This window comes from Lepidochelys olivacea (genome assembly GCF_965140295.1).
Source record: "Lepidochelys olivacea isolate rLepOli2 genome assembly, chromosome: 4".
Classification (NCBI taxonomy): Eukaryota; Metazoa; Chordata; order Testudines; family Cheloniidae; genus Lepidochelys; species Lepidochelys olivacea.
The window spans coordinates 86589530-86616281 of NC_140414.1; the positions used below are offsets into that span (position 1 = coordinate 86589530).

The 26752-nt window shown below is 44.5% G+C and overlaps 1 protein-coding gene across 8 annotated transcripts in view; it reads right to left on the reverse strand.

The window, feature by feature from the left end:
• Positions 1 to 3981: 3981 nt before the first annotated feature.
• Positions 3982 to 26752, reverse strand: part of IRF2 (interferon regulatory factor 2) — an 82481-nt gene continuing 59710 nt past the window's right edge. For 5 of the 8 annotated variants that reach the window (XM_084626313.1, XM_084626316.1, XM_084626318.1 and 2 more), the window contains exons 5-10: positions 25929 to 25975; positions 18224 to 18338; positions 15698 to 15772; positions 13074 to 13238; positions 7235 to 7281; positions 3982 to 5271 (exon numbers count right to left, since the gene is read on the reverse strand). In XM_084626313.1, coding sequence (XP_084482439.1) covers positions 4957 to 5271; positions 7235 to 7281; positions 13074 to 13238; positions 15698 to 15772; positions 18224 to 18338; positions 25929 to 25975 — 764 coding nt within the window. In that variant the 3' untranslated portion in view covers positions 3982 to 4956. The remainder of the gene's footprint in view (positions 5272 to 7234; positions 7282 to 13073; positions 13239 to 15697; positions 15773 to 18223; positions 18339 to 25928; positions 25976 to 26752) is intronic. The other 3 variants (XM_084626315.1, XM_084626312.1, XM_084626311.1) reach the window with 3 other exon arrangements.

Here is a 26752-nt window from a genome sequence, read left to right on the forward strand (position 1 = left end):
TGTTGCCCCCCTCCCAATCCTCTAAAGTGTAGTGGTGGCCAGGGCTGGGGGAGCCCAGTGCCCACGGTAGGTGGTAGAGGACAAAGCAGCGCTGCTGAGTGGTGCGCAGCAAGTGAGGAGACATGGCTAGCCCCAACACACAGCAGCTGGAGGGTTCGTGGCCATAAGCGGAGCCACCAAGCCCCTCGCAGCCAGGCCTCCTGCCTCGCTGTGGGACCCCAGAACTTGGCTGGGAGGGATGACAAGGCCAGGCCCCACGTCCCCACCCTGCCTGGAGGCACTGACTAATGGGCTGGTGCTGCATCCTGGGCCTGTGCTAGCTATCCTGCAACCAGGACAGGGGGCGACATTGCCCACCACCTTGAGAGTGAGGCCCAAAGTCTTCCTCCAGCACCCCCCCAAATACCGCCGCCCAATAGACACACACACACCCTCCAACACGCCACCTAACTGTAACCCCTTGTCTAGCTGCCCCCTTTCCCTCCAGTAGCGTCCTCTATTTGGGAACTTGAAGTATGGTAACTCTCCAGCTGGTCCTGCACTGAGCTGCCACATCGCTGGAGCATGGGGTTTGGGGCTTGCCCCTCTCTGGTGCTCCAGCTCTGCAGCTGGGGAGCAGGGTTCGGGTGGAGGGGGGGCACTCCATGCAGCTCCCAGAAGCCGCAAGATGGCCCTGCTCCAGCTCCTACACACTGCAATGGCCCCTACAGCACTCCAATGGGAGCTGCAGGGGCGGTGGCTGCGGACGAGGCAGCATGCAGAGCTGCCTGGCCATGCTTGTGCATAGGAGCTGGAGAAGGGACATGCTGCTGCTTCCGGGAGCAGTTTAAGCACTGCCCAGAGCCTGCACCCCTGAGCCACTCCTCACGCCCCCAAACCCCTGCCCCAGCTCTGTCCTCCGAATCCCTCTGTCCCAGCCCAGAGAACCCTCCTACACCCCAAACCTCTCATCCCCAGAGCCCTCACTCCCCACCCCACCCCCCGCACTCCACTCTTCCGCCCCAACCCGGAGCCCCTTCCCACACCCTGAACTCATTTCTGGCCCCACCCCAGAGCCCTCACCCCAACCCCAATTTTGTGAGCATTCATGGCCCGCCATACAATTTCTCTTCTCAGATGTGGCCCTTGGGCCAAAAAGTTTGCCCACCCCTGGCCTAGGGACCAGGCCTCAGTGGTTTTGCTGTTTTTGCCTGTAGTGTGGGCAGTGTGTGAAGCGGAGGCTAGCCCCCATCCCTTCTGCCCAAGGCACCGCCCCTCCTGCCATTGCCAGAGCCCTAAGCCAAAGCTGCTGGCCCCCTCACCCCAGCCCCAGGCCCCTCTGGCTGAGCATCCCCAGCCCCGCAGCACCAGGCGGCCCCAGCACCGGGCAGCCCAAGCACTGGCCCCAGCCACCCCGAGTCCCTGGCCATTGGCTGGCCCACCCTAGCCCCCGCCTGCTTCTGGGAAGAGGAGCAGCCTGGGCTGGGGCCACAGGGGAAAGAGTGGGAAGCAGGAAGGGGCCTCGAGGCAGCACATGAGCTGGGGGCAACACGTGGCTTTTTGGGGAGGCTTAGCTTCCCCTGGCCTGCAGTACCCACTGCTCATGGCCTGGAGTCTACAACCCTGTGATTGGGACCATCAAGGTAACAGTCAGGCCCAGCCAGAGTGCCTAGCTCTGCCCAGCACTGGTGGCCCTCGAGCCCTTCCCTCATTCTCGGGCAGGTGGGTGCCTGTGAGGCGTGCCAGGGTGGTGGGTGGTTGACTAGGGCAGGGCTACCAGGTGCAAGGCACTCAGTGAGGTGCTGAGATGGAAGATGTACGCAGGGGTTGGCTGTGACACCTACCTGGCCCCTTCACCTGCTCGCTGGCCCTGATCCCTCCTGAGGTGATGGGCTGTGCGTGCCCCCTGGGACCCCTCTCCCTGACAGAGGTGTGTTGATAGTGGGCCACGGAGCCTATTGTAGCTGCAGAGGTGGGCCTGAGGGAAAAAAGTTTGGGACCCTCTGGGCTAGTGCTTAGTGCAAAGGCCTGGGACTCAGCAGCATCTGGAGTCTGACCTGAGTGACCCATAGACACACCTGGGCATATTCAGCTCTGTGCAAATTGTTCCATCAGTCACGTTATGCCAAGGCTGAATCTAGCACCCCTTATGATCACAGGTAAGTCACTTTAACAGCTCAAAACAAACCCTTTTGCCTTCTTTAACCTAGCTGTAAAACTAAGTGACAACCAGGTGGCACTGAGCTTAGCTGCCCTGGGTGAAGGCCTGAAGGTGCCATACAAAACCCAGTTTATTATGCCATCTGTGGGCAGTTAGCCTCCTCTTCCTCAGCTGGTTACTCTGTGCATTAGGTTTCCATACACATTCTGCTTATTAGGAAATGTTATTTAATTTGAGAAATGGTTTTGCTGACTAAAGTCAAGATGTTGCCATCGTTTTTTTCCTCCCCTAGAGCTCTGTGTTTGCAACCAGAGCAGCAGGGGAGTAGCATTACTCTAACAAGCAAGATCATAATGGTCCCTTCTGACCTTAAAGACTATGATTCTATCACATACCTACCTTTTAAAAACAAAATCTGGTTAACTGTCCCTTTTCCCACTTGCTAAAGAAACAGGGATTTGGTGAGAGGGGGAAACTTGCCTTTGATTCAGGGTGGGGTTTTTTTTGGTTATTCTTAATCTTTTGCAAAAATCAAAGAAACACAGTCTCAGCTGCTTCACTTCAATGGGAATTTCCCCTGAGAAGTGACTGACTAAGGCCCAGAACCACAAAGGCATTTGGGCATTGCCATGCTCTGGGCATGCCTACTGAATCAGGTTTCTGCAGGTGTCGTGGGCATTGCCAGGCTTGGCACCCCAATTTCAGGATTGTGCTGCAGCTTAGGGAGGAGACAGGCATCTGGATGCCTAGCGTAAGGCAGCAGCGCTCATGTCCACAGACAGAACCGTAGGTACCTAAGGAACTTTTACAGTGAAAATTTAGGCACCTACAGGGTGAGGTAGCAGCTGAACAGAGGTTTTTCTGGAGCACAGTGATGCCTAAACCTGGGATGTAGGGGACTAAACCCAGATGTAAGTGCCTAAGCAGCTTTGTGGCTCTGGGCCTTAGTAAAAATGGAGACCCACGTCCATTTTCCTAGATCCATGCATGGAGTAGCCTTTGGGATTTGGATCTCCCCCACTATTTACAGCACCATTGCCCTCTCTTCCTGGGACTCCAAAGAGCTCTTTTTCTGTGCTGCTGAGATCATGCAAGGGGAGGTCCCACAAAGCTATCTCAGAAAAGCCTTGAGCTGCATTATTTTTTCTATAACCCTCCTCATCTGAGTTTACGGAGGCAAAATAAGTTCTTGCCCAAGATCACTCATTAGAACATCAGCTGTGTTGTGCCATGGATTTGTAAGCTGCACTTCACACGGACAGTGGTGCTAAGGACTGAGGGTGTGACGTGGCATTGAGTTACTGATATAGCAGAATCCTACAGATCAGAACCCCCACTATCCAAACCTCCTTTTCGTAATGACCTGGATCAGAACCCAGCATGGTATTTACATGGCTGCCAATCCTGTGTTCAGTCCACTAATAATATTTATTATTATTACTCAGAGGACTTAAAAAATATCACTATCCCCATTTTATAGACAGGGAAACAGAGACAGAGAGACACAACAGGTCAGTAGCAGAGTTGGGAACAGAGCCCTGGTCTCCTGATTACCAGTCTGGTGCCCTGACCATTGGACCATATTGCCTTTAAGTCCCAGTTGCTCTTTCTATCTGTGCTGTGCTGCAGTTGTCCCACAGTACTTCCCATTTCATTCACAATGTACAGGATAGTTCTTGATTCTAAAGCAAAGGCTAATCCCAGTTTTCCATTATGAGATGTGACACCCTTCACCCTCATCTTTCATCCTAAAAGCCCAAGCAGTGTGGATAAGATTAAAAAATGACAAATAAGAGGATTATTAAAAATTAACTATATCATATTTATTATCAATCCACAGGATAATCTGATTGCTACATGAGCTCATAAAAGCTATTTCACCTTTACAAAATTAAAAAAATGTGCCACAAGGATGTAATAACTGCTGATAACCCACCAAGAACTGAATCTTAAAATTATAAATTTGCTGTAGAAAAGATTTAAAAAAAAAACAATTATATTCACTTTAGAATTTTACTTTGAATAAAATATTCCCCTGTATAAAAAATAAAAAAGCCTGCTCTGGTTAGAATTAGAGTATTTTTTTCTTCTTGAAATCTGGGAATTTGCATAATATCTCTGTAATATTTTTCTTCCTATTGTACCACGCGGCATTCAAGCATAGCAGATTAGAAACAAACACGAGAAAAGCAGTCTTAATGTGTGAAATCCATATAGGAAGGTTTACCTTCCTTTTCTTTCCCCTACTGCTCAAGGCTTGTTAGAAAGAATAGCCTTGGAAAAGAATAAAGATGGGAGGGGGCTTTGAATGTGCCATTCATTAGAGCAAGGTAATAAAAGGCCTTTTCGTAAGTGCTTTTTAATAAGGTGCAGAAGCAGACTGCAACGTTGCTAGTACTGCACTATGTACATATTCACAATAGACTTTTTTGTATTTAAAAAAAATTCCAGCTAGTTCACATTTTCTCTTCCATTCTGAGGCTTTCAGTTCCATCACAGCCTTGACTGCAAGAAGTGCAGCAACACCACTTCCCTTGTGGTTGTTGGTCCTCTTATGAAGTACTGGAACTTATATAAGTGGGCCAAAGTTCTGTTTTTCCTATGCAGTAACCTTGGAAATCCATCTGGTTTCAGGTATACATACTGAGGGCTGGAGTCCTGAGTTAAAAAGCTCCAGTACTGGAGTCGGACACAGCAATGTTCTATATGGTCAAGGCTTTCCCTTAGATTTGTCTAATGTGCGTCAGAGTTGCACCTCTTCTAGAGAGACATAAAATACAAAAACAAACCAAAACTAAAGAGACACAGTCAAAGGCTTAGCAGCTCTTGACTCTCGACTGGGTGATGTCTGATGTTTTCTTGATGACACTAGCCCGTGTCTCATGGTCTGGCCTGCTGCTGCTGGCAGAAGCTGAAGACACCACTTGTGGGAGAGGGATAGCTGGGAAGGGGGGCCAGGAGCTGTTGTAAGGCAGTGGGGAGCTTTCTTCTTTGATGGTGACCTGGAGGTCAGGCTTGTTGGAAGTCACAAAAGTAGCCATACTGGGAAGAATATGAGACGTGTTCCTCATACCCAGGTTGCTCAGATACTGTTTGCCTTCAATGTTTTTCTTTTGCCAATGAAGCCGACCCTGAAAAGAAAAAAAAACTGTCAGTGAATGTGATTTTGTAAACTACTCCTGCTAATATAACTGATACAGAGGCTGCTCTCTTCTCTCTTTCAGTCATGCCCTAAATTTCATTACGGTGTTGTAGCCAAATAAAGGACCATGTAGTAAGGAATGGCTACTAAAACCTGTGCTTCTAGCCTTTTATGTGTGACTTTGTGATTTCTTCTCCCTCCAATCCCACTCTCTGAAGTCTAGGTGTTCCTCTGCATAATTTACCCTGCTGATGGAAAACAAAGGCCATACTCTCAGTTATTCTGGAAAAATGGGCAGTGGGGCAAGGAACTCTGAGCTTCAAAGTTCAAAATTTCCCCCCATTGGTCTGTCAGGGGATTCCCTCCTCCTTGGAATGGGCAAGGGTTTCAGTCCCTGAATTCAGGGGAAGTTTGGTCACCCACAGAAGTCAAGTGCCTAAACACAGATGACGTCTTTCCTTAGCCAGCACAGAACAGAATCCAGTGGCTGTTAACTCTGCTAGCATTATTCTTTCATGGGCTATCCACTCGGATATCTACGCGGCCTGTAGGCGATCATGCCACAGAGATCTGCTCTATCCCCTAATGAATGCGGAACATCAGTGCACACCCAGGAGGGGAATTCTGTGAGACTGGGGAGCAGGGTAATCTTACTATAGAACTAGTGCTAAGCCCTGCACTGAGAAGCAAGTAGAGACATTTTTCATCCCCAGCTTGTTCAGACTGTCCTAGGGGTGTCTGCTGAGTTTTGTTCTCCTCTTCCTGCAGCAGCAGGATGGAAAATATGGCCCACAGGACCAGCAATGTTTTAGGGTCACTTTCCTTATTCATGCCCTACTAAAGCCAACCCTCCTTCTGGCAGCAAGTAGCAGCTCAGCCGTACTCCAGCACACTACCCTGCAAGGTGCTATTTTTACATCCTTAGAGAATTTTCACTTCTTTTTATGGTATTAAATGTCATTAGCTGGGTAAGTGCTCCCCCAAGCTCCCCTCCCCCTTCAGGAGGATGAGAGATGAAGAGCTTATTTAACGTTCAAGTATGTACACTGAGAGCAGAGTTAATGTTGCTGCTCATTTTTGACTTCATAACAGAATTCTCCCACCGAAAGGATTCCAACTTTTTTTTTTTTTTTAAACTGAGCAAGAAAAGGGTCTTGCAGGGAAGTCTTTCATGAATATGAAGCTGGAATCCTGAAGCCAAATTTCAGCCATGTCTCTAATATACATATGTATTTTTATGTCCAATTACATAATCTTCACATATAAAGCTGAGATTTACATGCACAAATAGATGTGCACGCATCTATTCAGCACATGCAAAATTAGAGCTGCAAATGAAAAATTGTTCCATGGGTTCTGTTAGGTCACAAGCAATAGCTCCACACAATATTTGGTGGTTATATATTATTTCCTTTGATTTCTTTTCATTCAAAGCATGAGGACAAACTCGTCAGGAAAGCTCAACATGCACCACATTTGCAAAAGTCTCCATCATCAAGATCACCATTTCCTGCTATTGTGTGAGCCCAGACAACATACAAGAAAATCCAAACAAGGCTGCTTGCAACCATGATAAAATACTAAGCTACCCAGAAAGCACTGAGCCATAACACACACGCATGCACAAAGCCCCTCCTGTATAAAGAAATTTGTTTCCACAGTTGACATCTCTCCAAAGCACATTTTTGATTTTCCTGTACAAATTAGTTTACTTCTAATTTTGAGAGATCATGAAGTTTGTGTGTGTGTGTGTGTGTTTTTAAAACAGACATCAACTTCATTCTACAAGCATCTGAACATTCGTCTCCATACAGCCCTCCCTCCACTATTAAAATTAATACTGACTGTGTAGAAATGTATTTTGGTGGGGACAATGGGAAAGAACCTCCACAATATGTGTCACTTTAGTACCTGAAGAATTTCTCCTGAGCACTATAAAACCAAGTGCTTACCTCTGCATTTTCTTCATCACTGGGAATACTGTCCGTCGTTTCACTTTCTGTTGGACAAAATGGAAGTAAAAATGAAAGTTGGCATCATTCTACCTGAAGTATCAAAATCCATCTAAACAGACAATATCCACTGCTAAGAAATAGGTCACTATAACTTCTTCTAGAGCTAGCAAAGATTAAAAGAAACACACAAATAAATAAATAAATAAATCAAACATGCATGGATTGACTCCAGACTTGTAACATGAGGCCTATATAAAACAGCTTGCTGAACCTGTGAGCACCTGAACAGAGTGAAATAAAAAAGGTTAACACGATAAACAAGCCTGTGCACTTAAAACAGGAAAATAGACTACACTAGATGTAGGAAATGTTAAAGAGAAGCAGATGCACAAGGGGCTTATCACTGCTTAACCTTATGGGCAAAAGAAGAGACTTTATTTTCCTTCACCACTGTGTTTGCTATCTTTTTATGGTGTAGCTAAAATGTTGCAAAATCCTTTCCTTTGCTTTATCACTGTTCACGACTGCACCCAAAGAGAGATAAAGATGCTTTCACTTGATAATTTCTATCTAAACTTTCAGCCTCAAGGTCTAGTCTTCTGTAACATATTTTGTTACTGCTACTATAGAATTTGTTCTCATTTACTCTTATTTCATCCTTCTCTTGCCCTTAATATCCCAACCCAAGCCCCTCCATCACTGAATCTCCACACACATCCCTTTTATGATCCCCACAACTGCTGTACCTTCCTTGCCCCCCACCTATAATCATCCTCTCGATCACTGCACCTCCACGTACACACACTCCTGCCATCAGCTCCCCAAGCTCTGTACCTCTATTCACACGCATGCACACACACCCTCTCCTCACCCCCTAACCACTGCACCTCTACACACACACCCCGCTCCTCATCCCCCCACTGCACCTCCCCCTCCCCACACACACCTGCCATAATCCCACCAACCACTGCACCTTCACACACATATACCCCTCCCATACTTCCCCTGAGCACTGTACTCACACATGCCTCTTATCATCCCCCCCCATACACACACAATGCCTCCACCTCCACACTTCTCATCACATCCGTGTTCCTGTCTCCTAACCCAAATGCACACACTGTAACTGAGTGGGGGTGAGTGGGCCATAGACACATACAGGGCTAAGCAAATAGATGGGATCATTGCATTCTGGAAAAGTCACTTTATTGCAGCATAACCTATCCACATGAGGGAGTTATATAAAAACAGCTGTAGCAGAATAGTTATTCTGATAAGGATTAGGACTTTGTACAACCTCACATGTGCTGACCTGGATAAACAGAGTTGCCGCAAGATGGTTTTTGCAATTAAACCAAACTACAAGCTAGGAAAGGGAAGGCAGGAGAACAATCTGTATAGAAGATGAGGGGCACAATTTGGGAATGACATGGATAGAAAGAATTCATATGGAGACATGAAACAGATACGCTGATGTACAGAAATGTGTGGTAATAAAGAATTTTGTCATGCAAACAAGAAGGAATCTGTCCTCAATGTTTATATATTATCAAAAGCCTGAGCAAGAGAAGGTTCCAGCACTGGCAAGGGGAGAAGATCACTGGGATGCACAAAATTCAAAAGGAAAGAGAGGCTGCAAGACTATTTGAATTACTGTCAGCAAGATGAGGTAAGCAAAGAATGAGGCTAGCAAATGAGGTCAATAGGTGGGGGTTTGCTTGAACAGCTTCAAAAAGGAGGTAGATGGGTTTTTGCAAGAAAACATTTTTGTGTACCTCAGACCACTGTTTTGTAGCAGCGATAAAATAATTGTTATCATGGTAAGTCACTGCATAATGAGGTGGCCTTTTCACGCATACAATATGCACATAGGATGTATCAGGCACATCCCTTGTGCATTACTCTGCCACACCATGCTATTGCAAGGTCCAAAACAAACCTGGGACTCTTGAATGTTTGTACCATTTGGATTTGCACAGTGCAAAGTAGAGCCAGGAGAAGTGAGATTATCCTATGAATTTCAGGATTGGTGGCAGCCCTAACATAAAACGCACAGGGATTCCTATCCTGTGAATCATTTGTATGCTTAAAAAAAATCCTGGACCAGATCCTTGTCTGCTGCCATGAAATGCACTCATGAAGTAGAAAGGTGGCATTAAGTCACCTTCATGTTTACCCAAGCCTGAACTAGCTGTGCACCAGGCTGATCCCCCGTCATGGAGTTAGAACATCCTGAAGACTCCCACGATTCCAGTACAACAGCTGAGAATCAGCAATGCAGAGGGACACCACAACTGTGCCTCATTTTCACGAACACTGGAGGATGTGCCTACTCTTGGGTGATCCTCCCATAGCCAGCATAGCTGACCATAGGGCTGCTTCATGACAGTGGAGTGGTGCAAAGCAGATGCTGCACATCCGAAGATCTAGTTCCACATATTTTCTATGTACTCATATTATTTATTCAGATTCTTTGGCAGAGGTTAAGAGAAGCATTTTTGTCATGTTCAGTTATACTGGGAAAGTTGTGCAAGAAGCATTTGACAGACAGACAAATGTTTCTAAGGCCCGATCTTCCATTAGTAATACATTTTATAACATCCTCCTCCCAAAGCCCTGCTGAAGCTCAGGCCATTACAGACTAACCACAGTGGCCATGATGATCATATATCAGCATGTGACAGAGCAATGCTGGAGGTGATTCCAAGAGAACATGATGCTATTCACCCTAACATTAAGATAAAAATATTTTCTATAAAAATGTGTCTGGAACTAATTTGCCTAATGGTTGAAAGATAAAGCCACAGAGAGAGTAATGACAGGTTTCAGAGTAACAGCCGTGTTAGTCTGTATTCACAAAAAGAAAAGGAGGACTTGTGGCACCTTAGAGACTAACCCATTTATTTGAGCATAAGCTTTCGTGAGCTACAGCTCACGATCCGATGAAGTGAGCTGTAGCTCACGAAAGCTTATGCTCAAATAAACTGGTTAGTCTCTAAGGTGCCACAAGTCCTCCTTTTCTTTTTTAGAGAGTAATAAGTCACACCCAGACCAGTGTAATATTAATGACTGTTTAAAATGATAAACATTTCTGTTTCTACCCGTGCCCTCCGAAGGCTTGTAAGCTAATTGACAACTGTGCAAAAATGAAGGGCATGTTGTGTCTCAGACTGTTGCCACCTTTCAAGTATGTTTAGATCAGTAACTGTCCAGCTTTGCCATTCTGCAGACCTCTGCAACAGAGACAGCCTCCCCTCTGCAACTCCCAATTCCACACTTGCACAGTGACATTATCATCAGCTGAAGTGCCTAGAGGCTCCAGCCCCTTTGTGCTAGACACTGTGCAGACACATAGCAAAGAGACAGTCCCTACCCCAAAGAGTTTAGGCCCAGATCCTTAAAGTTATATCGGTGCCTAAATCCCATTGATTTCAATGGGAGTTAAGTACCCAAATACCTTTGAGGATGTGGGCCTCCATGTCAAAGTATCTATAGTGCTCAGTTCTGTGGCCCATCTCCCAATTCTCCACCATGTCTATCTGTTCTGAGGCTCCACAAACTATAACTTTAGAACCACTGAGCAAGAGCACTAGTGGAATGTTGGCAATGTATTTCCATCCACACCCAACGAGACTATGAAATACTCAGTCTAGATTTCCTTAGTCTAGTATTTGCTTCAGGCACCTTAGAAACTAAAGCTTTCAAATGTGCCTTCAGATTTAACAAACTACATTTTGTAATGATTACGATCACTACATTTCAATATTTTGGTTGATTAAAAATAAGTAATAATGAAATGTAGTTTAGACTATTCAGGGATACATTCTGCTAGCCCTTCTCATGTTAAAAAGCACCTTTTTCCAGGAATTGTTCCATTGAAGCCACTTGTGGAACAAGCTTCTATTCACACAAGTAAGGCTAGCAGTATCTGGCTCCTTGTTCCCTGTAATTATTACATGGGACAATCCATGGGACAATTAGTAAATGTGAATTACATGCAAACAGTAAATGGACAAAATATACTGTACATACGACTTTTCTTGCTTTACAGTATGATAAACGTTAAAGAAAACTGGAGTGAATAGTGGGAGATACAATATGTAAAAATAAGGCTGTGCAGGGAGAGAAGGGGAAGAGAAAACAGGCCATTATGCTTCCCGGGCCTCTTAAAATAGGATTCATCTGTAATCCAATGATAGTGACTAATCAAGAGAAATCGTGGGATGAAGAGCAAATGTGATAACTCTAAAAACAACATCAGTTCTATAAGGCAGGAATAGTAAACACTGTCAACTTAAATTTGGGCCAATGTTTACATGTTGTAAAAACAAGCTTTTATAAAATGTAGAAATGTTTCCATATGGAAAATATCCAATGAAAACAGTTGTTTTTAAACAAACATTCTCCATCAGCATCTAAAGCCCCAAAACTGCAGCACTAAATCTGAAAGCGATACTAAAATGTCAAAAAAGTGAAACTAACTTCATTGATTTTCAGTTCAAGCTGAGAAAAATACAGAAAGAAAAAAAACAGTATAAATAGTGGCAGAAACACTGGATTTTTAACTGTCTTTCACCTTTTATAATCAAAGGTGTTTTAGAGAAAGAAACTTGATTGCAGCATAAGGAGACAAGGTGAGTGAGGTAATCTCTTTTATTGGACCAACTTCTGTTGGTGAGAGAGACAAGCTTTCAATCTACATCATTTTAAGTTGACACTTTCTCTCTAATAAAAGATGTGCATCCTTAACTGATTTTGCACCTACAAAGGTTTACTTTCCATTAGTTACTTAATTGCCATTAGTTAAATTCCATTAGTTACTTATGTTTCCCTCCTAAGATAGATGTTGCTTTCTGGCTTCCCAGTATGAAACTAGGGAAGATACTTGGAAGTATTCAGAGGTGAAAGTAAGCCAGTACGCCCCGGTACGGCGTACCTGTAAGAGCCGGTGCGCTGTACCGGGACCGGCTTTCCCAGAGGGCAATTTAAAGCCCTGGGGTAGTGGCGGTGGGGCTCCGGCGGGGATTTAAAGGGCCCCAGAGCTCCAGCCGCTGCTACTGCCCGGGGCCTTTAAATCCCCGCCTGAGCCCTGGGGTAGCGGTGGCGGGGCTCCGGAGTGGATTTAAAGGGCCGGGGCAGTAGCGGCGGCTGGAGCCCTGGGGCCCTTTAAATCCCCAACAGAGCCCGGCCACCGCTACCCCAGGGCTCGGGCAGCAGGGCTCAGGCGGGGATTTAAAGGGCTCGGGGCTCTGGCAGCCGCTACCACAGTGGAGCCCCAGGCCCTTTAAAGCTCTGCCAGAGCCCCAGGGTAGCAGTGGCAGCTGGGAGCCCCCAGGGCTCCTCAGTGATTTAAAGGGCCTGGGGCTCTGCTGTGGTAGCGGCAGCTGGAGCCCTGGGCCCTTTAAATCGCCCCCGAGCCCTGGGGTTCCCAGCCGCCTCTGCACCTGGTAGCTCGGGGGTGATTTAAAGGGCCCCAGGCTCCCAGCCGCCACTACCGCAGCTGGAGCCCTGGCCCTTTAAATCAAGATTTAAAGGGCCTGGGGATTTAAGGCCCTGCCTCTTTAGGTTAAGGCCACGCCCCCTGTTCAGGACTCCGACGTACCGGTAAGTCCTCTAACTTACTTTCACCCCTGGAAGTATTAGAACTCACGTCCAAAAAAATGATCAGTGAAGTACAAGGGTTTCAGAATCTCTGTCAACTACCCTAAGGTACAAAGAAAAGAAACCATCCCCCACCTCCCCAATGGTGGTATCTGCCTAATTTTTTAGGCCTATGTAACATTCCAGCACTACCCGGTGAGCTCTTCTGAATCTTGTGAAAGTTCTTTTGACTTACCTGCATAGGAGGAGACTGGGGAGATCTGCAGAGGGTACAGCTGACTCATGCTGAGGGGCTGCTCATCACACTCTGTTGTCACCTCTACTACTTGGCAAACATCAGGAGGATTGGCAACTATCACCTGCTCCTCAGTACTGCCATCAAGGTGGGGGTGTCCTACAACTCCATATCAGAAGGAAGAGATAGGTTATTGCAAGACTCCCTGATTTGTCAGACACATTGAACTGTTGCATTAGTACAGAGGAGGGCAAACTATGGCCCACAGGCTGGATCCGGCCTGTGAGCCATTTTAAGCTGACCCGCGAGCTCCTGCTGGGGAGCAGGGTCTGGGGGTTTGCCCCGCTCCAGTGCTCCAGCCGAGAAGCAGGGTCGGGGGCCACTCCACACAGCTCCTGGAAGCTGCAGCATGGCCCCCACCCCACCCCAGCTCCTATGCGCGCCAATGGCTCCACTCCAATGGTCCTCTCCAGGGCTTCAATGGGAGCTGCAGGGGCGGTGGCTGCAGAGGGGCAGTGTGCAGAGCCACCAGGCCATGCCTCCACATAGGAGCCAAAGAAGGGACATGTCGCTGCTTCCGAGAGCCGCTTGAGGTAAGCGCTGCTCGGAGCCTGCACCCCTGAGCCTCTCCTCACGCCCTGACCTCCGACCCAGCCCTGATCCCCCTTCTGCACCACAAACCCCTCATCTCCAGCCCCACCCCAGAGCCCGCACCCCCAGCCGGAGCCTGCACCCCTGCCCACACCCCAACCCCCTACCCCAGCCCTGATCCCTCTCCTGCCCTCCAAACCCCTTGATCCCAGCCCAGAGCAACCTCCTAGACCCCAAGCCCCTCATCCCCAGCCCCACCCCTAGCTGGAGTCTGCACCCCTTCCCACACATTACTCCCCCACCCCAGCCTGGAGCCTCCTCCTGCACCCTGAACTCCTCATTTCTGGCCCCACCCCAGAGCCCGCACCACCAACCAGAGCCCTCACCCCCTTCTGCACCCCAACCCCAATTTTGTGAGCATCCATGGCCCACCATACAATTTATATTCCCAGATGTGGCCCTTGGGCCAAACAGTTTACCCATCCCTGCATTAGTAGTTAAATTGTGGTCTTCTCACTACAGTTTCTGTGCTTGCCTCCATGCCTGACTGTTTCTAACAAGGCTTCTAAGGAAATTTTGGTTGATATTTTCAGTCTCTAACACCTTTAAAGCTGCCACCTTCCTTTCCAGTTGTCACCACTGGAAATGCTTAAGCAGATGAGTAAGTGTGGCCCACAGCCAGAGGTAGCCCACAGTTCCACAATGCAACCTGTAGCTATGCTAATCTTTAATAGAGAATTCAGGACTTGCCAGAGTATGCAGGGCTCCATCTTTATCAGAACATTACTTGCTAGAATCAGTGATTACTGTAGGCTGCACTTCTGTATTAATGGTGATGGGTAGCTGCAATACTTCCCTCTTAATGTCAGACGCAGCGCCTGGCAAGTTGCCAGTGCTTTGCGGACTTTGGATGCCCTGATACACATCAGGTACTCTAAGGCACAGTGATTCAAAACTCATTTACAGACAATGGCCCAAATTAATCCCTGGGTAACTCTACTGACTTCAGTGGTTTTAAACAGGGAATGAATCTGGCTGAGTTTCTCCTGGAGACAGGAATGAGGCAGGGACTTCTTGCCATCCCCTGCAATATCAGCTACTGTATGTAAAAAACAATGTTGAGCTTGTTAGCCTCTAAGCACCAGGGTCTGTGACTGAAATGTATTTCATGATCTTTGCGCTGCAATTTGGTTAAATATTAACAAAGGAGTTTCCCACTTCGGCAGGTAAATGCTGCTCCACACCTTGGTTAGAAAAAGCTCCATTTTTTTTTCCTCTACAAAGTTGAGGCAGCCTGTAATATTCTGCAATTTCTTCATTCAAGGATCCCAAAACACTTTACAGACATTAGGTAAGCCACACAACACAGCTGTGAGACAACTAAATATTTTTACACCTGTTTTACAGATGAGTAAACTAAGGCACCCAGAGGTTAACTGACAGTGAAACAAAGGTAAAAGCCAGGAAGAAAACCCTGAACTTCCAGACATGTGTTCAACCCACAGACAAATACTTCCTCCTTGTACAACTTCTTTATCTCAACAATATCAACATAAAACAATTACACTAATAAAATGCACCCTCTGTCTAGTAAATGGAGGGGGCATTGTATTACAGAGAGTATATCTATGGTATGTGGTCTGTCCCCCGCTCCACTAGGAAAGGTTTTTTAAATGAACAGGGATTCCAGCACTGATGTGAAATACATTTGCTAAGCAGAAGTTGTGCACAAATATAAATCTAAAATAACCAGCAGGTGATAAAAAGCTCAGGGTTAGACCTAGTCTCGTGAGTGTTCCTCAGAATTCACAATCAAAGACAAAAGATAAAATTATGTTCTACTTTCATTTGAACACAGCGGGTCAAAACTCCTTACTCAGGCAAAAGTCTCATGATTTCAATGGGAGTTTTGTGGGAATATGTGCTGCGGGATTTGGTTCAGAGTGATTTGTGACTAGTGATATACTGTTAGACTGAAGGATTATAAAATGATGGATTGCTTTGCCTATTTTAAGGAATAGGAATTGCCATACCGGATCTGATCAACAGTTCATGTAGTCTGGTCTTTTGTCTCTGACAGTGGCCAATATTGGATGCTTCAGAACAAGCTAAAAAGTAACCAAAACACATGTAGAAAATTACACTATGTTGTAACAGGAGGGTTGCAGGGGAGACATTTCTTCTAGCCCCAAACTGGTGCGAAGATTGTACACTGATGTATGACAGATTTACTAATTCTTCTCAGAGATGACATAACTGCAGATGCTATTCTTATTAACAAAAGTGTTAAACAAGCATTTTTTCCCATTTAAATTAATTGCATATAATTTTGTTCTGTAAAATGACAAGTAGCTAATCTGGAAACCTCCCCAAACCAGTATTTTATGAAGCAATCCCAGCAAACATAACTTTAAACAGACATTGACTAGGCTCTTTAAAAGGAGCCTGATTTAGAATTCCTACCATTTTGCTCTAGATACTTACTTCCACTGTAAACAACATTCCTCCTGGTACTGCAGCAAGCTCTCAATAAGAGCAGAGAGGATGGAAAAAACATCCCGTGTTCATTATCAGTGTGAAACTGCGGTGTTGTGCAATGCTGTCTTATTAAGAACACTGCCTTCATGGCCTTATCTTTCTCTTCAGTATCTGGAGAATTCTTACCCAACCCCGAGAGATAACTTCAGTGCACATCAGCAAAAATACTGGTAGCTTGGACAAAATGCCATGGGCTTGGCCTCAGCTGCACCAGCTCCCTCCTTCCCTTCCTCTCCCCAGCACACACACGATGAATCTATTCTGCATTTTCTTTTTTGCTGTTTGTGTTGAAAAGATCCTTGGAGTAGTAAATAAGGATTTTTCCCTGTTTAGTTCGGATAGACAGCACACAGCCTAGATAATTAAACTAGAAAGCACGCTCACACAAAAGGATGCTCTCAATTACAGACCAAATCCCAAATGCTTTATTTGTGAAATAAAGATTACTCACATGAGTGAAGGGAGCAGGATTTGGCCCTAGGTATTCCTGCTATGAATGATGTATATCTAGGAACAATGGCAAAAATAAAGCCCTACAACATTTGGATTCGCTTCTGTTTGCCTGAGTAACTTTCCTTATTTTTATTATGGCACATAGACCACACTGATAAATATTAGTGTCATCTACTGGTCTTTTCCTATGAACTACTGAGAACCTCTTATCAATGCAGAGTGCATTTAACTTCCAGTGAAGTTAAATGGAAGTTGAAAGCACTCAGTACCTCACAGAATTGAGCTCTATAAGCCTAGTCCAAATCCATAGTCCATTGAAGTCAGTCTTTCTTTTGACTTAATTGGGATCAGGCTCAATATGCCCCCAAAAGGGTTTAAATTGTCCATTGTTTGACTTATAGTTTGCTAAATAAAGCAAAAATGTATAAAGTTTCTTCCCACTGGCTCCACATCAACCTTTGGGTATTTTAGATTTCAATTTGCACCTGGGTCTGACCTACTTGGGAAATATGTTTGAAATATGTTTCACTACAGTGCTGGAATTCCTCCAAGGCTAATTTTAAGACCCTCTGTAATAGAAGGAGCAGAAACCTAAACATGCTCACAGAAACACAGTGCAATTAAATATACTGCTCCCTGGAGAGCAAAAGCACCCATAAATTTTCCATCCAGAAAAGTCTCTCAGTGAAAAAGCTTGCAACTTAGCCTGCAAAATAAACGTGACATAAAACAAGTCATTGCAACTAAAACCTATCATCTTTGCAAAGAGAAAGTTAACATATTTGCAAACACTTCACCTTGTACAGAAAAAAAGACATTCCAGGCCAAGTGGTGATTGAATTTCATTTCACTGAAACAATAACTACAGCCAAAGAACTGTCAAAACATAACCTAACTTACATTGCTAAGAACTAGTTATTCACATTTTACTCTGTCAGCTAACTCCTAACGCACCAGTTTTCACTCATCTTCGCTGTTAACACTGTGATGTTAACAGAACATTCTGTTACTGAGGTGCTGGTTAAAATTATCTGGGTCACATCACATTTAACCCTTTAATATATATTTTTAAATTACCACCAAAATGGCAACCTATCAAAAGCCCTTCAAGCCATCTTGGAATCATGAGAACTCTTTCAACTTCTACACCCCAATTTTACTACCCAGCATGCACTGGATAAAATATCAACCTGCCTGTGCTTCTCTCTGGAGCTGATTAATGTCAGGAAGGGCCACCAAAGTGGTGAGAAGTATTTTTTTTTCCCCCCCTCAGAAGATGAGCTTGTTGTTCCCAACCCCTTCTACCCTTGGAGCAAGGGATTGAGCTAGAGACCTGAACTCACATCCTGGGTTTGTGGCAAACCTTTAGACCTCAAACCTGATCTTGTGAACTATGTTTTATAAAACTTTGGCATACTCCAAAATATAAAATACTGTTGCTAGGGTCAGCTTCATCCAGCCATATGTGCTATTCTGACACCATCTAAGTCATGAACTGGAGTTTAAAGTCTAAGGACACATGCGTACTGGTTTATCACATGTGAGAAGTACACACTGGAAGCACTTACCTACAATGTTCACAGTACTGTCAACTTCACTTTTTATAGTGGAGGGTAGGAAGCAGTCAGAAGAGACCTCAGTTATTCCATTAGTCACTGCGAAAGATGACTCAACGGGTTCTTGCTAGAATGAAAACAGTGGAGTTGTGTCAGATTTATTTTTGGTTTATTTTAGGAATCTTGACTTTATTTTCTATTCATCTCTTTGTGCCAAGATCACAACATATCAAATCAGTTTCTGCCTGTCACATACCCACTGCCCCCCAGGTAGAAGCAGGATGAAGATCAATACTTAAGTTCTCCAAAAGGAGGCCAGAGATAACTACATTTCCATGCCTTCTCCATTTAAACTGAAGTTAAAAGTCACTCTTCACATTGACAGCGAGCCTCCAAAGAACAATCAATTAATATACTATTTGTTATAAAAGATTAACATTAGGGGTAATGAAGTTGACACACTGCCTTAAAACAGCGTTTTATTAAATATTTATCCTCACTGCTTTCCAAACATACTGCAGCACTGAATTCTTTCTGAAATAACGCCTGAAGTGTCTGTTCAGTAATTACTAAATTCTATCCTTAATTTTTCTTGATCACAAGAGTCCAAAACAAAACAAAGCATTTATACTAAATCAAACCTTCTAGATCTTGTCACAGCTGTTGCCATAGGGCAATTCTGTTGGGAAAACAACCACCCCTGTTCTATACACAATATACCTCTATGCATTAGCTGTATGTCAGCTGGGGAATCTATACAACTCTCCTTTGAATATACTGTAGAAGTTATTACAAAAACTTGGGAGTTCTTTAACAGGCCATCATTTTTTTAAAACAAGGGATTAACTGAAAGATCAGCCCTCCTCCCTGCTGGATACCTGACAAGGCCTACAAATCATACAGGATATAATCTGATTTTGGACTGACAATGCCAGGATTAACAGGAAGGGCCTGATTCAATTTTGCCCTGAAACTTGTGTGATCATTTACATCTGAGCAAACTGAGTGCAAAGTAGGTGTAAAAATATACCATTCCAATTTGGTAGCATTTTATACTCACTTTGCATTGGGCTTCAAGTTTTCAGTTCCCAGCCATTCACTCTGGAAATCCAATAAATGTTATGATCATGGTGGCAGAGAGACTGTAGGGACAGTGTGATGTCCCTTTTCTTGTGAGCTTGCTCTAACTGGATAGTTTTTGGCAGGAATAGCTGCAGTGCTACCAACCAAGTAGTTACCATTTTTGGTCCTGATTCTTGTTTACACCTCTCTTTACAACGGGGCCTTAAAGTGAGTGAAAATCTAATTTAGTCCCATCTGAAGGACCCTTTACATTGCCAGAGCTGTGTAAAATGCCCTTAGCGTAAATGAGAAACAGGCCCTTTATATGTGATGTCAGTTGTGTCAGGCCCATAAATCAAAGCATCAGTGTCTTCAGTCCACAACTGGAAAGAATGAATTCTGATAACTTTCACTGGTCCATCATAAAGGATCCATGGACAGCAAAGAAAGACTACAAAAAATTCTAGGTTACTTGGGCCATGACTCTCTTCTGACATGCACTGGTTTAATACCAGAACAATTCCACTGAATTCAGTGAAGTTACTCCTGATTTAAATGAGTGTAAGAGAATCAGGCCTTTGGTCTATGCACACGCACACACACACAAACTTAGGAACTCTGGAGAAGATGAAGCATACGGGGCTGTTACCTGGGGATCAGTGGATTCTGTGGATGTGTCATTATGAGACAAATATTTTTACTTATATCCTGTATATAACATGTACTACTTGTACTCAGACCATCTCAAAGCTTGGCTACCTTGTTGTAAGCTGTTATAAATCTCTCTAAATGGATAACTTACTATGTGTGCATGTGAGAACACGCACCGGTGGGTTATAATCTATTGGTCTTGGGAATGTTTCCAGTGGGCTGTTTCTCTGCTACAGTTCCCATACGCTATACCTGACAAGCTATGAAACAAGTTATAAAACCACCATTTATTCTTACTACAGCAGGGCTGCAGCTGCTCCTACAGAAATCAAAGGCAAAATTCTCATTGATTTCACTGAGGGCAAGATAGGGCCTACTATCTAAAAACCGAGTCAGATGGGCACAGGCAGGATGAATTTACATCCAGAGCTAAAGATCAAAATGGTCCCAAATTATCTGGGGACATGCACCAATTTTTTGTGATTTTTTTAAAAATCAGAATTGATTGTGGAAATCAAAGTGAAAAACAAATTTTCTCTTGTTAGCAGTGAATGCTGAATAAAGTACCATAAGCTGAAAAATGCTAAACAGGAAAAGTCTAAAAGATTGAGACAAATTCATCCCTACTGTCAATCAGGAAGTAAATGGTGCTATGATGGGGGTTAATTTGGCCCATTGTTTGTTCAAATATATTAAAGAGCTTTTTAAAATGGATGCGACAGATATGGCAATTTCCTGAAATATCCTTGAAAACCCTTATTGAATTAATTATCTTTGGAGTTCACTGTATTAAAGGAAAAGGTTATGTATTATTGTGGGCCTGGATGATCAATCTACTATATTGAACAATATGGCAGACAAGAATGATCTTTCGGGACAATACATGTGAAGTTGAATGCCTGGGAAATAGCTAGAGGGAGGTAAATGCAAATTCCTTCCCCCTACTTATACAAAAACCCAGCCTTCTGAAGCTACGCACTCAGGAAGGGATCATGGTCTACTGTTTTCAGAATCTGACTATCAAAGGCCACGCTATATATAAAAAAAACAGGCTAATTTTCCCAGTGTCCGTGTGCTTGTTCTGAGCTAAAGCAGTTATGAACTTGTATCCACAGAAAAAAATCCTTGGTGGGATCTGAAGGACTGACTCCTACCAAAGCTCTGCTGAAGAGAAAGGGGTGATTTCTGGTAAACTTATTAGCAAGTGTACAGGCTCTTTTATTGTTTTAATATGTTTTTTTCTGTAATGCTTCCACCTTAAGAATAAAGAAGCTTGCTTAGAAAGGACTGCATGGTAACTTAAAACTGTGGGCAATTACCTGGTCATAGCCTCTGGAGACAGAGTAAAACAGACACTGGCCTGTTTAGGCAGTCTGGCTTTCTTGGGATATCACAGTGTAGGCAGGGAACTGTGCAGCCTAGAAAACCCTCAGACAGGAGGGAGAGACATACAGGTCTCCACCCAGGATAGGGGATAGCTGGCAGCCGGAAGCCTAGAATGGGTGCCCTTGGTGGACCATGGAGGGGAAATACAGGTGCACTGAACTGTGACAATTCTGCTCCCTCTCTCTGGGTCTCAAATTCTGCCTCCACTCAGCAAAAACTGATCCAAACCAAAATCTTCAGAACAAACTGTGCAAGTGGTTACTATAAAAGTGGTACTTTTCTACAATAGCAGACGCTTTTCTGCCTATCACGTGTTTGTAAAAGTCAGGCAGTAGTTTTCCAAAGGGACCCTAACATTTCAGCCACAAAACAAACATTTGCATGTTTGTACTATGCCTAGCATAAAGGCAATATTGGTCCCCCCAATACTGACGGGACACCAGTGTACTATCAATATTAATACTAATAATCGGCAATAGAGAACACTGAAGTTACAGCCAGATTCTTGGCCCTAAGTTCACTTTGCACTGCACCAGCACCTCATTGGTACAAAAAGGATCTTAAAGCCATTTCAAGGAAGCAGCTAGAGATTTTCAGCAGGGGTTTGTCAGGGGCAGGGAGCACACTGTGTCCCAGCTGGTATTTAGTCAGTGGAGCAATCCCTATGGGAATGCGGCAGACAGTGTAACTTGAAGCAGACTGAATTAGGTTCCTCTAAGTTACACGAGGGGCTGTTTCAGCCTTTGGCACTGTAGAACTATGGAGACAGAAAGGTGTTATAGCTGGGGATCTAGGGCTGGATGCTCAAAGGGAATTAGGCATCTATGTCCCAGTTTTGGCTCCACTGTGATGCCTAACTCCTGACTAACCCCTGTAGATACCTAAACACACTCAAAGCCTACATTTTCAGGGTAAAAACTCCCTCAGCAACAATGTCTCTGCCTTTGGGCATTCACACTGTTGGCTCACCCTAGCTGTCCGGATGCCTACCTCCCACCTGAGCCCCAGAGCGACTGTCAAACCAGGGGATACAGAGGCGTTGGGATGCTTAAATTGCACGTGGGAGCTGATTGGGACGCATACTCAGAGGCTGCCTACCAGACCAGGTCCCAGTCAAAATCCACTTGGAGGAGGAGCCCTGTGGTTAGAGCAGTTACCTGGGATGCAGAAGACCCAGCTTCAATTTCCCCCTTGTGCAGGGGGGAAGAGGGAGGATTTGAACCGGGGTCTCCTACCTCTCATGAGAGTGCTCTAGTCACTGCACTATGGGATATTCTGATGGGGGGGCTCACTCAGGCTCTCCTGCTGAAGCTGTTAGAATGTGGATAAATAATGAAACAGTGATTGGAGCAGGAGGCCCAATCTCATTGTCCAGTGGCTATTTAAGTATTTATTCACAGTCATTGGACCAGAGAGAGAGAGAATGGCTCTACAGTCCAGCGGTTAGGGCACTCACCTGGGACATGGGAGACCCTGGGTCCAATCCCCCTACTCCAATTTCTCTTTCATTGTTTTCCACAGTTGGACAGATTCAGCAGGAGAGACCGAGGGAACCCCCCCCCATCAGAATATTCTTCTGAGAGGTAGGAGACCCCTGTTCAATTCCTCTCTCCCCCTCTGCCTGAGGGAGAAAATGACCCTGGGTTTTCCACATTCCAGGTGAGCACTTTACCACAGGGCCAAAAGTTATAAGGTGAGCATCAGCAACAGAGATCAGCACCTCCTTGCATCCCTGTGCACCTATCTCTGAAAGAGGGGCCGTGCCTAGTATTCAGTTCTCTGGCCAGCCTCTCCCATTGGCTAGCTTAGGTGTCTCCCTGCCTCACATACTGGCTTTTGAGAATACCATTCTAAGATGCCTATCTCTTCCTACTCATTGTATAGAGAGCCTAGGTGTCTAACTCAGGCTTTTCAAATTGCAGCATTGTCCTTGTGATTTTCCGAGCATCTAAAAGTTATGCAGTGTGCCACAACACCTAACTCCTTTTGAGCACTCAGCTTCCAGTCCTTAGTCTTCTCCGCCTGTATAGTACAGACCACGGGATTATTTCAGACACTTTAACAGGCATCAGGTCATGGAAAAGTTTCCCAGTAATTTTCATGAGAATGAAACACTGTTTTAAAGGTGAAGTGCAAAGCTTTCATTGAAAAAAAAAAAAAAAGAATCCAAATCAACAAAACACCTTTGTAGACTTGAAAATTATAAGTGTGTTTCAATTTTCAAACAACATTTTTGTAAATTAGTTCATCCTTTACCTATCTGGCAGGATCTGAATTAAGAATCACTATTACTCCTGCAATAATCGATAGCATTCTAATAGTTGTTGAGTACAGAGACTGCAATCATTTTAAAACAAACGATCTAGAACTGGCATATGCACAGTTGTTGAAATAAACCAGAATACTCTGGGATAGCATCCTGGTTCCAGCTCATAGGGGCTGGTGAGTTCTAAGCTCATTGGTGTATGGGAGAGTGGGCTGGAAGCACAGACAAACGGCTTACACGTTCCAGTGTTACAGAATACAATATCCGGAAGATGCTGCTTCCAACACTGGGGGCCTACTTCTAAGAACACTTATTACCAGGCATAATGCCATGAGTAATAATCCCACTGACTTCACTTGAACTACTCTGGTAATGAGTGCTCAGAGGACTGGACCCATGTGAGTAGGAGAGGGGCAGTGTTTCTCATTAATAGACCCAGTGCTACCGCTTTTATTTATTTAATGTTTTGACTGTAAAGGAAGTGTGTGGGGGAGGGGTTAAGATAGTGTATAACTGCAGCCAATTAGCAAGCAGTTGGCCTTGAAGGACACCAGCTGCTGCTCCAATCAGACAGAGAAAGATATGAGTAGAGAATTGTTTCTTTGCTGGCAATTTACATCCCTCTGGCTGCTAATTATGATTGGTACTTACATTAAAATGGATACTGGTGGCTATGTAATCTGGATACCAGGGTTAAATAGTGTTATCTTAAAACAATCTTAAAATCAATAAAAATATAATAAAGTAATATCTTGAAATATTAAGTATACTTATGTATTAAATGAGACAAATGCCAGCACAGGTTTTGTTTGCCACCCCCCTCCATCGAAAATCATTGTCCAACTGTAATTTGATTCTGTGATGCACGAGGAGAATTTTTCCCTGAATTTAATTTTAAGAAGGGTGCATTTCAAAAAGGGTCTTAGAGTTCACCATGCATAAAATCCTTTCCATGCCCTTAAGGAGGGCCATGGCATGCAGAGCCTGCCAAGTGGAACAGCTCACACATATAGAAGAACTACAGTTTCTTCTCCTCAAAAATTTCAATTTAATTCGGGGAAATATAAGGCCAGACCCTGCCATACGTACTCAGGCAGAATTCTCACTGACTTCACAACAGCTGGGGCCAAATTCTCCTCTGGTGTAAGCAAACAAAATTCCCACTGACCCCAAGGATAGCTGAACCTGCGAATGTCAGGCTTGAATTTGGTCTCTCTTTAATAGGGAGTGGCAGGAAAGTCAGGGGTTGCTCATTACTGCACACTGCTACAACTCATACACTACAAAGGAGCTGCTACTGTGGCCACTGATTTCAATGAGAGCTTTGTCTGAGAAAAGGTTGCAGGATTTGTCCTGTGTTCTGCTAATGCTTTGAGATGGTAAACTTTGTTTTCAGTTGTTTTTTCTGAACAAGATTTCTGATTTATTTCTGGCTTACAGCCCAGTACTGCTAACATTTACTCTGGAACATGCGTCAGAGTCTCTCTAATGACTTCAGTGGAACTACTCCAGCTAGGAAGCACAACACTAGTGAGGATTAGCAAGTTCAGGCCCATGTACGTTTTGACAGGAGCTCTGTGGTCAGTTCCGGGATGTGCAAAGGAGTCATGAACACAGACTGCAACCCTATTAGAGCTACTGTTCTTACCTAAATACAAACTAATTTCCATCACAACAGCATCACAAATTAATTACACAGGGTATTGTTGTTGCCTATGACCATTCCCTATATAGTTATTTTATTTCTATCAACACAAACGTACATTTGCTAAATATATCCACAAGCTGCCTGTTTTCCAATATCCAGCTGCAACACAAAAGCTAGTGCTACTCTGATCACATCAGCCACAGTTGCAACAAGCTTCATGTTAAAGAAATGTAATGTGTGCCATTCTAAAGACATAAGGCGAGAAACCACAGGCAAAGAAAGATGGCGGAATGGACTACAAGTGGCTCGGATATTATTTTAGCCCTGGTCTACACTGCCCGGGGGGCGGGGGGAGACACCTAGGATACGCAACTTCAGTAATGCAAATAACATAGCTGAAGTCAGCGTATCTTAGGTCAACTTACCAGGCCGTGAGGATGGCAGCAAGTTGACCGCTGCCACACCCCCGTCGACTCCGCTTCTGCCTCTCGTGAGCTGGAGTTCCAGCGTTGATGGGAGCGCATTTGGGGATAGATTTATTGCGTCTAGATGAGACTCGATAAATTGATCCCCAAAAGATCAGTCACTACCCGCCAATCCGGCGGGTAGTGAAGACCTGCCCTAAGAGTGGGTATAAGAAAAGTTATAAAAGAATTATTGACACAAACTAGAGTGTCACTCACTGTGAAACAGCCAACTCTTACCTTTATTTGTTTGGATTTGTCATCCTTCTCAGTCTTTGGTTTCTTTCCTGGAGCAATGGAAGGAGGAAGGTTTGTTACAACCAGTTATGAGATGAACAACCAATCAACACCCAGCTACCCCTTGGCGGAAAAAAAATACTAACTAGGAAATATCGTGAGGTGCCTCAAAACATCAGGACCTGATAGGGATGGGAGGATACATTATGCTTAATTTTGAACACACTTCAGCACTGAAGGGCCAGAAAGTTCAGTTTGAATATTTTGGGTACATGCTCTGCTTTGGAAGGACTGTAAAAAAGGAGCATTGATGGGGCAGAGAGGAAAAAAAAATCCAGTGGAAAAACAGAACAAATGGAACACAGAGAGGACAGATTGAAAAACAGGGACTGAAAAATGGAGGAGCAGAGGGGAGAAAGCACACTCCTAATTAAAAATAAATACAGTCTATGCAAAAAGAAAAGGAGTACTAGTGGCACCTTAGAGACTAACAAATTTATTTGAGCATAAGCTTTCGTGAGCTACAGCTCACTTACGATAAAGTGAGCTGTAGCTCACGAAAGCTTATGCTCAAATAAATTTGTTAGTCTCTAAGGTGCCACTAGTACTCCTTTTCTTTTTGCGAATACAGACTAACACGGCTGCTACTCTGAAAACAGTCTATGCAGTACACCATTCATAGATCACCCACTCATTCAGCCTAGCTTGGAGGTGGAAGGCATTAAATGGCCCCGGGGTGCTGGAACAATTTGTATAGTGGGGCTGCTGACAGCCATTGAACCAAATTGTAAACCTTGTATGTGATGGAAACCACTTCAAGCCAGGGG